At 46.1% G+C, this 14,739-nt stretch overlaps 1 protein-coding gene across 10 annotated transcripts in view; it reads left to right on the top strand.

Annotated features, from left to right (window-relative positions):
- LOC135914301 (uncharacterized) overlaps positions 1–14,739 on the top strand; it is a 114,777-nt gene that overhangs the window by 62,538 nt on the left and 37,500 nt on the right. For 8 of the 10 annotated variants that reach the window (XR_011507956.1, XM_065447086.2, XM_065447088.2 and 5 more), the window contains one exon: positions 6,857–7,019. The exons of the other annotated variants lie outside the window; for them this stretch is intronic. Coding sequence is in view for 7 of the 8 variants with exons in the window: in XM_065447086.2 (XP_065303158.1) it covers positions 6,857–7,019 (163 nt within the window). In the remaining variant the exon portion in view is untranslated. The remainder of the gene's footprint in view (positions 1–6,856; positions 7,020–14,739) is intronic. 10 annotated transcript variants of the gene reach the window in all.

Raw genomic sequence — 14,739 nt, 5'->3', positions numbered from 1 at the left:
CGGAATTTGCCCCGATTTACAGTACTAAGTGGCAATAAGCACAGCTCACCGATTAGGCTGGCAGCCAGCCTTTAATGAGCGGAGACCCAAGCGTACCATGTGCCCAGTACCACAGCGTTTTGTAATTTTAAAACCTCCAATCATCAGTAATTTTTCATTTCAGTAAATAATGAGAATTCTAGTGTTATGTCTTATTTGGCTAACATGAGAGGGGTAATTTCGTAATCTACAGTCTATGTATATCGCTGAGGTCTGGAATGCGACAATAAAGAGAAACACAGATCACTGTGATATCTCCAGAAGGCATAACCCTCGCATTCACACGTTCGTTATGAAGTGCTGCCAACTGCATGTTTACCAAACTCGAATACAGGATTGTCCTGCTGACTCTGTCAAGAAATTCGCTGAAGCCTTGTAATTTGTGATCAAGATAACAATGTCACGTAGCTGTGGTGGCAAAGAACACAGTAGCAATACTGTGAATAATGTAACTACCATTTATATGGCCAACCTGTGCCCACGAAAGCGAGTCACAATTAAAGCACAACGATAGCGGCAAACAGTTGGCGATCGTCAAAAATGTGATCTGCCGGTCAAGGGCGTCGGCTTTCACGCATACGTCATCGAAGGTTCTAGAGCAATCGCTGCTGCCCACTTGTCTTCCAGAAAACTCTACAGAATTCATGTTGCACATACGATCAGATTACACAAGCTTTAGTGACGACAGACACCGATAACATTCGTGAAACTTGCGATACATACGTGCGCGTCACGCACTGAGACATAACATCGCCTAAAACAAAATGACATGCATTAAACAAACATAGCAATAAACAAAGAAACAAAGTCCAAAGTAACGCAGTAAAAAAAAAAGAAAGTCTAAAACTCGGCTTTGCACAGTCCAAAAGTTCGTTAGCGCTGGTATAACAGCTTAATAGCATTTCTTGTAGGGCTAGTTGGTAGCTGTTCATTATAAAATATGAAGACGCCAAGTAAACCGACACACACAAGTTGCGAGTGGCGCCCTGTCCCGTTCTCTTCTCTTGTGTGTGTCGGTTTATTTGGCGTCTTCATATTTCATAAAGATAACAGCTTAAGTCGCACAACATGGCCTATTTAGGGTCTTGAGTGACACCGCTGTGATAGCTAAGTGCTGTCTGGCATGACCTCATACTCAAATGCGGCAATGAGTCGGATGATCTTGTAGGGTCTCAAATAGCATCGCAACAGTCTCTCACTGAGTCCCCGTCTGCGTATCAATGTCCAAACCCAAACACGGCCGCCGCGCTGGTTTTCTGCATATCACCGTCGATCATTGCAGTGCCAGCTGTCGGCCTTTTGCTGCTTCTTGGTACGTAGGCCGGCGAGCTCTCATACTACTTCAGCGCGTAAGGGATAGGCGGCAACGTTAATATTTTCGTAGTCGGCGACTTGCTGCAGCGTGGCGTCGAGAGTCGTCGTCAGGTTCCTTCTGTAAACCAGTTTGAACAGTGTGACTTGTGTTCTTTTGTGCACTAAGGTATTGTAAGTAGAGATGACATACGGAAGCACGACTTCCCACTTGTTGCGTTTGGCGTCAACGTACAGAGCTGGCATGTCCGCGAGCTTCTTGTTCAGTCATTCCGTTAGGCAATCCGTCTGTGGGTGGTAGGCATGCAGCGGCACTACGGTGACTTGTCTGGCTTCACTGCAGGATGGGTTCAGTAAGATCAGCAGTAAAAGCCGTTCCACTGCCAGCAATGTGGACTTCTGGCGCATAGTGTCGCGGCAGGATGTTCTCTACGAAACATTTTGCTACAATGGCCGCAGTACCTTTAGGCAGAGCTTTTGTTTCGGCGTAGCGGGTAAGGTAGTCTGCGGCCACACTTTTTTCCAGATGGCGACGTCTGAAAGGGCCCGAGCAAATCAGACCCGATCTGCCGAAACGGTGTGCAAGGAGGCTTGATCGGCTGTAGTAATGCCGCCAGCCTTGTCGGTGGTGTCTTGCGTCACTGGCAGTCTGCACTTGTCTTGACGTGGAGGGCGACGTCGGCAGTCAGGCGTCGCCAGTAATATCTTTCCTGTATCCTCCATAGCCTCTTGGACAATCTAAGGTTTCCCAGCGGTCGGGTCGCCATGTAGGACGTGCTGTACAGTTGGCGCGGACTGCTAAGAACTTCTTTCCGAGTAAGTTCTTTTGAAGCGAAAACGTAGATAATTCTCGCAGAAATGGCCTAGAGACAACGTCGGTGTGCCCTTCCGAATACTCGACGAAGCGTTTTAGCTTGACGTCTATTCCTGCTTATTAACCAATGAAGGCATCGTCATCGTCGTTGTCTTGTGGTGTCGGTCAGTGGAGGGCGCGAGATAAACAGTCGGCATCATATTGCTTTCGTCCGGACTTGTAGATAACAGTGATGTCATATTCTTGCAGTCTTAGCTCCACCGCACCAGGCATTTTGAAGGGTCTTTAAATTAGCTAACCAACACAACACGGGATGGTGGGTGACTACATTGAACGGCCTGCCATTTATGTAAGGGTGGAATTTTCCTATAGTGCAAATCCTGACGAGGCATTGCTTTTCGGTCGTAGAATGTCTTCCGCTTTCAACAGCCGACCAGCTAGTGTAAGATATCACCCGTTCAAGTCCGTCTTTCCTGAACAATTGAACGGCATCAAGGCGTAGGCTACTGGCATCAGAGGGTATTTCTGAATTGGCGTCATCGTCGCAGTGTACAAGTACCGGTGGCGAATGCATGCGTCGTTTCAGTTCTTGAAATGTGTCGGCCTGCTGCGTTTCCAACGTGAACTGGACATCACATTTAGTTAGATATATCAGCGGCTCAGCGATGCATGAGAAGTCCTTGACAAAGCGTCTATATTAGGCACACATGCCAAGGAATGCATGGACTGCCTTCTTGTCGATGGGCAGCTGGAACTTTGCGATGGCAGCTCTCTTCTCCGGGTTGGGGCGGACTCCATATTTGCTGATGACGTGGTGCAGGAAGAAAAGCTCATCATAAGAGAAGCGGCCCATTTCCGGCTTCAGCGTGAGCCCTGATGACATGAAAGCCTCTAATGCTGTCCTAAGACACCTAAGGTGATCGTCAAAATTTCTCGCGATGATGACGATGTCGTCGAAGTTAGAAAGACGGGCGTTATAACGCAAGATCATTCCGAACAGTTCTATTGCAATTCTGCACTCAGCCCTCCAGGATTGGTGACAAACATTTTCGGACCACCCCCACTTCACCTGTCTGTCACGCCACGTCACAAAAGCTGCAATAGCTTCCCATATGATATGACGTGTGCACACTAAATATGCATGATTTGACTGAAAAAAAAGTTATTTCTGATTCGACGCCTTTTCGCCATTAGCCCTCGGTTATTGGTCAAACGTTGTCGTGCTGCACCAACTTCACCTGCCTGTCACGCGACGTCACAAAACCGCAAAACTCACCGCGTCGAAGTGACTTATACGCGTTGAAGATGTATTAAAATGCCGAACAAAAATGAATTTTCTTCTGAATAGCGGCAGGCTGCCCAGTCCCGAAAAGCGCAAAAAATGGCTGCCGCTGATCTCTCAGACAAGGGTACTCGCACCTACCGAAAAGCATCGTTTTATTTGCGTGTAATGAAACATTTTGCGTGGCCACGTAACGTTTTCGAGCACTATCGACACGTCTACAGCCTCGTTCTGCCACCTCTTCTTTGCTGAGGATCCGTTTTATGGTCATTTTCAAGCTTTCGTTGCATGCCGCCGCGATTGTCGACGATCCACAGTAAGCTAAGTAGGTGAAAACGGCCGAATCAAATGCGCCTGCAACACCCTCTTCATCAAGTTATCGATTTTCAGTGCACTGGCTCGGCCCCATCGAATCCATCTGCACTTGCGCGTGCTCCTCGCCTCTTGCGATCCAGTTAGATAAGACAAGCTGCTCATTTTAGGCAATGTTATTCGTTTTTCAAGCAAAGAAAATTTACCTCCTATGAACGAGGAGAGTATTTGACTGGTCAGCTGAGACAACCCTGTGGGTGAACGCCTGATGCTTGCGTCGGCGGTTAAGCGAATTTGACGTCAGGAGATTTGAATAAAAACATATTAGAATAGTTTTACGTATATGACCCCAGTTCTGCCACATTACTCCTCCTAACACCGTGTCCATCAAGCCCTGGAACGTTGCTGGCGCCGAGCACAGCTCGAATGGCATTATCTTGAATCGGTAGAGGGCGCCTGGCGTGAAGAAGGCGGTCTTTTCACGACATTTCTCGTCGATTTCAATTTGCCAGCAGCCATACTTGATATCCACAGACCATAAGAATTTATCGTTGTAGCGCCGATCCAATGCGTCCCCTATGCTTGGGAAGGGGTATACGTCTTCTTTCGTCATCTTGTACAGCCGACGTTAATCGACACAGACACGCAGGATTCCGTCCTTCGATGACGCCTTCTACTCTCCCGGTCTTTGGTTGCCGACGAAAATGACAACGATGGAGCGAGGCAGGAGGCTGACTTGGTCCTCAAGTACACTCAAGGCACGCTGACTGTGAGGTCTCTCCGTCGGTAGGGCTTGGTCTGCGGACAGTGTTATCGACTCCAGCCTTAGTTCGATGATTGCGCCGTGTTGGTTCAGGAAGTCTATGCCGAGAATCAAGTCTCATCAGCGCTGTCGGAAGACAATGAACGTGGCAGGGTAGGTTCATTCATTGACTATAATTATTGCCGTGCAGGTTCCCGTTGATGTTATGCGATGTCCTCCAGCTGTAAGAATGTGAGGGCCGTCCCACGTAGTATTGGCACTCTTCAACTTAGCTGTGAATAATCCAGTGATGACGGAGTAATCGGCTCCTTTGTCCACTAAGGCGGTCACTGTGTTGCCGTGGGGAAGCACGTCGAGGTGTTTCGTTCTCTGTCCTCAGGTGCATTTAAGCCATGTCGCCAGATCACCGCTGCGTTAACTCGCTTCGTTAACTCGTGCTTTGTCGGCGTATTGTTAGCGCCCAGGCTTCGTCGGGATGACGGTGTGTGGCTGCTGCATCGTCGAAATGGATCGTGGACCGTCATCTTCGGCGGCTGATGGTCTTCGTCATATCGAAGTAGAACAACCGTAACCACATCGACTGCTGCTTTTAGTTTTCCGGATAGGGGCATACGGACAGGTCCCGGGCGGGGCCAGTGTAATGTGAGCGTTGCGGCGACAGGTAGCGTCCTGGCGGCGGTGAATGGGACTGCCGTCGAAGGCTCCACTGAGTGGTGGTGAGGTAGTCGGCGATATTAGGAGGGCGCTTCCCTCGCTGCGGGCGCGGATAGTTCACTGCGAATCCTCGTAGTCCCATTTTGCGGTACGGGCACCAGCGCTATATGCGGCCCGACCGTATTCGGGGGCACGCCAAACGTCTGTAATCTCCGGGGTGTTTCGCTAGCCGACATGTGGGTGGTGTGGCGGCGTCTGGCGAAGGAATCGCGGCGTCATGCGGCCCTGGCACGAGCGCAGAGGAAGACCTTGATGGCGGACGAAGGCAGCGTACTTGATTGCTTCCCACTGGGACCGCGGTGGGTGTGGTTGCACGTCAAGAGCTCCAAGCTATCGCTGAACCTCTTCTTCGACGAAGTCGGCGATTCAGCTCACTTAAGGTTGCGACCTTGGGAAACACGTCTGCGATTCCTCGCGACCGACCGCTCTGAGGGTCTGCTGCAGGTCGTCGGTGCCAAGTGATTGAACGTTTGTGTAGTTTATGGTCAATGGTCGGTGGTTATACTGCCTTGTCCGCATATTGAGCGTCTTCTCAATAGTAGAGGCCTCGGAAATAAATTCGACAATGGTCTTAGTCGGGTTGCTTATCAATCAAACGAAAGGCTCTTGCCTCAAACCGCGCATCAGGACGACATGTTTTTTTGTCTTCTGGCACGTCTGGGTCTGCTTGTCGGAAGAGGCGAGCCATCTGCTCCGTAAAGATCGCAATGCTTTCGTTTGGAAGCAGCATGCGGGTTTCCAGTAGACCTTCCGCTCGCTCTCTGCGCAGGACGCTCGCCAACGTCTGCGGGAAGCCGTTTCGGAACGGTTCCCATGTCGTCAGGGTTGATTCCCAGTTCTCTAACCATGCCCTGGCCATCTTATAAGGCGAAGTACACATGCTGAAGCTTATCGTAAATGTTCCAGTTGTGGAATGCAGTGACCCTTTTATATATTTCCAGCCAGTTTTCCGCGTCTTCAATCTAAGATCCACGGAAAGTCGTTGGCTCTCTGGGCTGTTGCAGCACGATGGGATACGCTGATTCTGCCATTGGGGTTGACTTGGCGACAATCTTACTGGCCGTCTGAGGCAAAAGCCCATGCTCCGGGCGAAGTTAGAGCAGAAGACGGCTGCTGCGCTGTTTGTTCGAGACGTTGGTGTTGTCTTCTGCGTTCGGGCTTCGGCACGGCGTTTTGGGGGCGTGTGGTAGGTGAGCGCTAACAGCTCCATCAGATCTCACGCAGTAGTGGTGGCAAATACCACAGTAGACATGGCCACTATTAGTTTAGCGCTTGCAACCCAAAGTAAACGCATGTTGTACGCAAAGAAATATCGTTGTCATCACTGCGCAAGCTGTGAACGTTATTTTATTTCAGCCATTTACATGCGCTATAGCATACATTACTTGGCGAGTTTAACGCTCGAATGCTTATTTACGCCAAGAAGTAGCATTGACTAACACGTCGTGAGAGTTTGAATAACGAGAATTGTTGCAAGGTATATGTTATTTGGAAAGTAGAATATTGTCTCCGCCTTCGCTCTACAATTTTTTTATTTGACAACTGTGTCGCAATGATGATCATGCTTTCCTTCTGCACATAACGTTGGTGAAATGTTCATAGCGCTGTTTTTTTTTTCAAGGAACGTTTACCGGCCTACCGTCCTGGTGATCCTCGGTCACATATCTTATACAGAACAAGAGATTCAGGCTCAAACTCCAGGATTCGAATGCTATATAATGCCGCCTACCTTTCACATAATTCCAAAATCAATACGGTATAGTTTGAAATACGGGCACACTGTTGTAAGTACAACTTCCACCTTTTTAAGTGAATATTGAGGATTAACGTTCCCGTCCCAATGAAGTCACGTTGAAGTCAATTTGTGTTTTACACCATGAATTTGCTAAAACGTGAGTAAAATTGCCAGGCGCATATATATATATATATATATATATATATATATATATATATATATATATATATATATATATATATATATATATATATATATATATACGTATATATTGGCTGGGTATTGACCTGCTAATGAAAGGGTGATAGAGGCCGGGTACTTCGCGAAAGGCCACAGCGGGGTTGTATTTTCACGGGGACACTAATATATATATATATATATATATATATATATATATATATATATATATATATATATATATATATATATATATATATATATATAATCATATTTGTTTCCCTATCCAGTGCATTCATTTCCTCTTAATTTGAACTTCTTTCACCCGCCCAGTAAGCGGCCTCACTTAACCTCTTTCTCATGGTCTGCTGCATGCTCAAGCCCGTGCGGCCGTTCGATATTTTCATAAAACTAATTTACTGTTCGGTTTCTTTTTTAAGAAAGCATGGTACAGTCTCAGTAAAATCTTCCTGATAACACTTCTGTGTGTATCCAGGAGGAAAGCTTAACATAATGACGGTTATTAAGCGAGTAACGGTATGAAGGCACCCTAGTTGATTTGCCCGGCAAATATCAAGCTCGTGTGCTTAGCAGAAAACTCTGCTCTGGTACAGAAGCTCAAAAAACGACGCTTACGAAGCACCCTGCCGTTTAAATGAGGCATAATTATGCGGTACAAATGTTCAAAAAGCCCACGTTTGGCACGAAAGTTACAAGTGGTACTTACTAGGCGGACGAAATAAGTGTTACCGGCTGTGCTTTTGTTTTTACAAGAATGAAATGCTTTTAGCTCGCGTTGTCCGTGGCCTTCAAGTGACCTTGAGCCAAAAGCCAGATCCGTTATCTGAGCACTCAGGCGAGGCTCAGAACAACCGGGCAACGTTGCGAAAACAAACGAGATCGTTCGGGCTACCACTCAAAACTTGGTACAGGACCGCATTACATACGCTTCTTACAAGTGACAAAATATTAATTACAAGTTCCTCCTGAGGTTTGTACGCAACATAACTGATGCTGTAACTTCTCGGACGCTGACGCTTTATTTGTCATTTCGAATGGCTGCCTTCAAAAGGTACATACTACGCAACATACGTCTAATTGTCAAGTTTCGGTGCGGATACAGGGTTGCCTGTTAAACGCAAGCGGTCCATGTGTTCCATATATATATATATATATATATATATAGTCCAAGCGGTCCATATATATATATAAGAACTTGAGTACACCCCAGTTGAAAAATACAACATGAATTCCTTTCACAACGACGTAGTGTTCTGAAGTCACAACAGAAATGTTCTCTTGCAACAACCATGCAGAGTTCTGTAGTCACAACAACAGCTTTCTATCGTGACAGCGACTCTGACGTTAAGACAGCAATTCTGACGCCTCAACAGAAACATTGAGTCGCCACAGCCAAGAGTTCAGAAGTCGCAACAGAAACGTTCTGTCGCGACAACAAGGGTTTATGAAGTCGCAACAACTTCCTATCGCAATAGCGATTCTGACGTCACAACGGGAACTCCCTGTTGGGTCTACACATATTCTCGCCTGGCGTTAGAAATGTGCCACTTTCTGTCGCATCGACATATGTTCTGACGCCACGACACAGGCGCTTTCCATCGCGACGCTTTAAAATTCTATGTCAGTTTCGCCTCGGTGGTGTACACTGTAATTTTCTCTTGCATGGTAATAAATCGTGCTTCACTGAAGCCGGCAATACTGATAGCACTGACACCGGTAATAAAGTCAACGTAGCCAACTGTTATAATTGTGCCGTGAAAACGAGGCACCAGCAACGCCCTACCAGCCTCCTCAATATCGGCCGCTGGTCAAATTATACCATCGGCGGGAATGGCTGCGCATCCGTTTTGTTTTATTTGGTAAAATGGGGTACAAAGGCTTGTGGACTTACATGTGCCGTTACACTGACACATTAGTTATTTTCCCAGAAATATGGCATAAGCTTTTGCGAAGCGAAAAAGAAGCTTTGTGTAGTTCTACAAAGTTGCGTGAAAAGCTGTCTCGGTCGAATCTCATTATTCTGGTACAGTGCTGCCGTGAGAAGCCAGTATGCTGTCAGAATGAAGACTAATCCACGAATGTTTATGCAGCTATTTTGCACTGTAAACACGAATTATATGCGCTCTCAAAAGTGTAAAGAGCGACAGATAACTGCCGAAATTAGCATTAACAATCTAACAGTGTCGCTACTCACCGTTGTCTATTTCTGAATTTCTTATTTAATATGAATATTGTACAGCAAAATCCATGTTCTACCATTCCGCTATGTAGCATTCGATGGTAATAACACTATTGCTCTTCTAGAGAGGCGGCAGTTGACACGGTAGAGTGATAGCATATCTTGGCTCGTAAATCGCAAATGTAAACATGAACGCACACAGAGAATCTTGCTGTTGACATAGCCAAAATGTACGCTTAGAGATATGTACGGCGTGGTGCTTTGGTTCTGGGTTTGGAATGCTCAGGTGCCAAGTTCGAATGCCCGGCGGGAAAGTTTTTTATCATTTACTTTTATATTTTTCTTTCTTGTACTAACAAATTTACATAGCCCTAAAGACGTATCTGTCAATTTTTTATTTAATATTGATCAAGAACTACAGAACTTCCGACTACAGGACGTCACACTGCAGACAACAGAACGTGGGACAACAGAACGACAGAAACAATGTCCCAAAATACGACAGACTGCAATAAATTTCCTATTGTATTTCAAGTGGGAGGCTGTGGTGATTGTGCTGCGTAAACGAAATTTCAGAAAGCCTTGTCGCACTCAATGCACGAATTGCCGCACCTCCACCAATATTCGTGGAGGTGTATGTATGTATGTATGTATGTATGTATGTATGTATGTATGTATGTATGTATGTATGTATGTATGTATGTATGTATGTATGTATGTATGTATGTATGTATGTATGTATGTATGTATGTATGTATGTATGTATGTATGTATAGAGAGAGAGAGCGAGAGAGAGATAGATAGATAGATAGATAGATAGATAGATAGATAGATAGATAGATAGATAGATAGATAGATAGATAGATAGATAGATAGATAGATAGATAGATAGATAGATAGATAGATAGATCTTTGCGGAATGATAAAAGAAGAGAGCGGAAGAAGGTCGCGAGACGCTGGCTGCTGCGTGTTGTGACTACTCGGCCACCTTAATCCCATTGACTCTGCTTGTATATGCACTGTAATTACATTCTGTATATTGCCCCAACGTCAAGGAAATATACTGGTGGAGGTGCGGGGACTCATTCATTGCGTGCTACAAGACTTTCTGAACTTTCGTTTTCGCAGCACAATCGCCACAGCCGAGTACTCAAGTACTTTTACAACAGCACACCGTGTTATTTCGCAGAAAACACGCACAATACAAAACATGATTTGAGCCTATCACCACTACGTTTCCGACGATCATGCCACTACACCACTACACCACAAATACCTTTTTTATATGGTATTTATTGCAGCGAAATAATATCGTACGTACAACCATAATACGTACAAGCGAGGTGCGTACAAGTGAGACCTAGGAACAAGCAAAGTGGAGGACATCTCTTTCGTTGCAGTGCGAATTAAAACATTTACACGCAGACATTCACTTTGAGTGTTTATTGTTGCTATAAGCCTAAATTACTCTGTAAACGACATATTGCACAATACCAAATGTTGCGTTGAATAATTAACTATGTCGCGGGTAACTAAGAGCAATGTGACAGCAAGCACACATGTACGTAGGCGCACTCGCACGTATACCTCAAACCTGTGGCTTGAAGCCTACCGCCTGCATGGAGAAGGCCACAGGGCGTTCAGTGTGAAATTTCAGCTGTTCCCGTGGTGCGTTGCATTGAAAGATTTCAGGCGCGATCGTTAGCGCGCATTGTATGCACGGCGCGGATCAGCTCAAAATGACCAAGCCGGATGAGGGGCCCTTTAAGCGCACCAGTTCGGAGCCTCGTGTGTTCTTGCTATTCTACAAAGTTCTATTTCGGGACATTAAACGCCAGAAATTGGTATAGGCAACGCGTGATACGAGAACGCTTTAAATACCACCGATAGAAGCTCAAGCATGCCTTTTCCTTAGTGCGAATGTTTCCCTCGTAAGACCAATGCTTGAACCAAGCAATTTGAAAATATAGTATCCAAGCTTCTACGTGTAGTCCAAGTTGGTGATAATGGCGGGCTTGAAGTTTCCATAGGCGGGGTTAGCTTCGCAGAAATTGGCTGCAGTTTCTCCGCCAGCACGAGCGAAGGAGATGTGAGAAATAGGGAGCCGAACTGTATGACGGATGCGTGCAACCGCCAGCCGTTTCATGTGCGCGCATGCATACATTCTTCTGTCGAGCTTTATTCACTCTTGCCGCATCCGCTAACATGCATTTCCCTGCGCCCCTCGGGCACACATATGTCCACGGTAAGAGTGGTTCATCCCTCAACCTATCTTTGCGTTTGGGTCCAGTTGAAGAAAACAGCACGTGAATTCGCGCCTTTGTCATGACGAATGTTTTGGTGCACGAGATGGCTTCATTTATCTGCAACACTAGAGGGCCTCCTCGTAGCCACAGCTGTCGCTTTTTTTTCAATCCGTCCACATCGCTGTCTAAAACAGACACTGCGCAGCTGTCACTGGCCTCCAAAGTGTTTCGTGTATATATTGTGAACTGAAGTACAGTGATTTAAGTCTGGGAAGATTCATTAGCGTGAATCTACTGAATTCGGCAAGCTTGCTCCCGGATCGTCACTCGTCCGTAACATGGTACCTCGTGTAAGGCGTCGCATGCGTGCACGTTTTACGGGTTATGCTTCTGCTAGTCTCGCCTCCCCCAATCATAGCCATTTAGAGCAGGGTCTAGATAACATAGCTAAACAAGTCACGGAGGCTAACAGAAGCCTACACACACAACGCCTTTGTCACCGTACATAACGTACGGAGCCCCACACTCACGAGCACACACAACTAGAACAAAACAACCATTTCGCCCCGAAAACATGGCTGCTACAGCGAAAAATACAACGCGACTTCCTCCACACTCCTCTGAGCAAGTAGTCAAGGTGGGGCCTCTCCTCAGTTGCTTTCTTTTCCCATCTACAAGAACAACCTAGATGAACAAAATATGAGGCCTCCTAGCGGCGAAAGGGGGAACTTGGCATATCGTCAAAATTATTTGTAGCAGCTGTGCCTGCCACGAGCACATAGGAGCCCCCAAACACGTATATGACCCTGATTCGTCCTCAGCACTAATAGCAAAAAAGGTTTGTAACCATCCTTACTTGCCCAATTCCTATTTCTTATCACACAAACAAGTGGCGAATGTTTTATTCATCACATGTTTCTGTAGTGCGCGACGGCTACGAGCTATGTTTCGGTCTTAGAGCCTCACCTTGCATTCATGTGGTAGGTAAGTGACAATGGGCAAGTTGAGAATGATATTGCCGCTAGGTAAGGATTTCGGGTGGAGTGTATATAGATTTCTGGCTTGGGTGATCGAAAAGGAGCAGAATATGAGGAACCTGTGAAGGAACGGTAATATGCGCGGGTACAGATACGAGACGCACGCGAGCAAGAGTTAGCAGACATTAGAGCTAGCTGTAGAACATCTTCGCTTGCACTGGAGCGAAAGAGATGCAAACACCAGCGCGCCAGTGGCAAAGTCATGTGACGCTTCGGGAAGCCACAACAATCTGGGCATGCACTGGCGCACGAACGTGGTAAACGGTTTGGCGGCCTGCGTTGTACTCTGTACGGCAGGAAACACGAACTTTGGCAAGCCACCAGGACTCGATGAGCCGAGCATCGAGGTTAACACAGCTGTGTTTCGTCGCGAAGATTGGCTTCATAAGGCTGCATCTGTAAAAGATATGATAGAGGCTTCAAGAGGCCCTCTAGATTACTGTTAAGTCTATTCTGTGACTTGGATAGTCGTAATTGAAAGAAATAGCTGGAGCACTATCAAGAGCTAGCAAGCTGCTTCAGTTGCCACGAGCTCTGAACTTTTAAGCGTCTAGAGTATAGAACCAGAATTAACTAACTGCCTCTAAGTGTTCTCGCCGACAGAGGCACATGCCCGCAGTGACCAAATTATTTTCACACTGCAGTTCTCAGAACATAATGTGAACATATTTGAAGATTCTCTTCACATTATCTGTGACACGTTGTAGAAAAGGAGAGGAGATTGTAACGCATATTCGAACCATCTCTATAAACGTCACGTTCCTGGAAGAAAGACAACAGCTTCAGTCCTGACAAGAACAAACAACACTCGGGAACTCAAAATGAGCTGAATAAAAATTCGCACAGGCCACCGTGGCTTTGACAAAAGACCAAGACTACACTGTGACATGAAGGACATCTTGCAGAGGAACAGGTTCGCTCCTCTTCTAAAGGAATGTAAAAAAGGGCGAGAGCTCCTGTGTAGGGGCCTCACAATGGAACAGTGCAGGTGAGCACACACTTCGTCCAAATAGCGTATGCAGTTTTAGAGTATGTCCAAGGTAAGAAAGGGATCCGTTGCAAAGTGCCACAGCAAAACATTGCAGGAATAAATATTTGCACGATGCTGTTCTCGTCTGATATGGTTGTGATGTCGCTTACACGTGGACATTTGCAATAACACTGTCTCGGCGCGTGTTCTCAAAACCATTGCAGTACATTTATACGTGTCACCGGCAATAACTAGTGCGAACATAGTTCTTTCTATGCGGTCAGAGTTCCACCACTTCTGGATGTTTTTAGAGTGATGCTCACTGTTAGTGGTGTGTTTGTCTCTATAGGTGCTTTTATTCATGATAGTTGTATTGTTCTATTCTTTGCGGCTCGTTTCACTATCTTACAACTCTATTCGCTGAACTTCAGTATGCTCGTGCACGTGTTGCACCACAATCAAACTCGTTACTATTGCTATTAGGACGTTTCCGAGTAGTCTGGGGATTTAATTTTATTATCTTTATCGTTTTTTTGCTAAAGTATTGTGTATTTACTTCTTTTCGTGTGCGTCACCTCTTGACAGAAGTTGGCAGAAACATGTTATATGTGTTTTGTGGGGCATTTGCCTTTGTGTTTTTTATGTTGTTGTTGGTTGAAAAACTGCGTTTTTAAATCTGCTTTTTTGAGTAGGGGATAGTGGCGAAGCGGCAGAGTAACTGCACTAGCCTTTGTTCTTACTTCTCGCGGCACTTCTATAATTTTGTAATCGCGATCTTGGGACAGTGATTCTTGACCTTCTCCTCTGTGCTATACCATTAGCTCCGAATGCCACTGATAATGCGCTACTGTTAAGGGCCTGCCTCCAAGTGCACATAGCAATCGGAAAAATAGCTGCCCTAGCCCATTTAAAGCCAGGCTTCCAAAAATATTGCTTCGTTTAGTCGAGCGCCTCTCTCCGCCAAGCAGATAACAACCCAGCCGAAAAATACACCTGACTGGTTCACGTGTTTTTTATCATTTACACTGGCGTGGGTTCTCAGACACGGGTCTGGTGTGTCTGGTGTGCCAGTCCTGTGTGTACGGTAAGCCTGGTCTTATGTATCTGGTGTGACCGTGCCGGCGTGTACGGTGAGCCCA

Source organism: Dermacentor albipictus, chromosome 8 (genome assembly GCF_038994185.2).
Source record: "Dermacentor albipictus isolate Rhodes 1998 colony chromosome 8, USDA_Dalb.pri_finalv2, whole genome shotgun sequence".
Lineage (NCBI taxonomy): Eukaryota > Metazoa > Arthropoda > Arachnida > Ixodida > Ixodidae > Dermacentor > Dermacentor albipictus.
The sequence above is the reverse complement of the archived record's forward strand: the minus strand, read 5'-3'. Positions and strand labels throughout refer to the sequence as shown.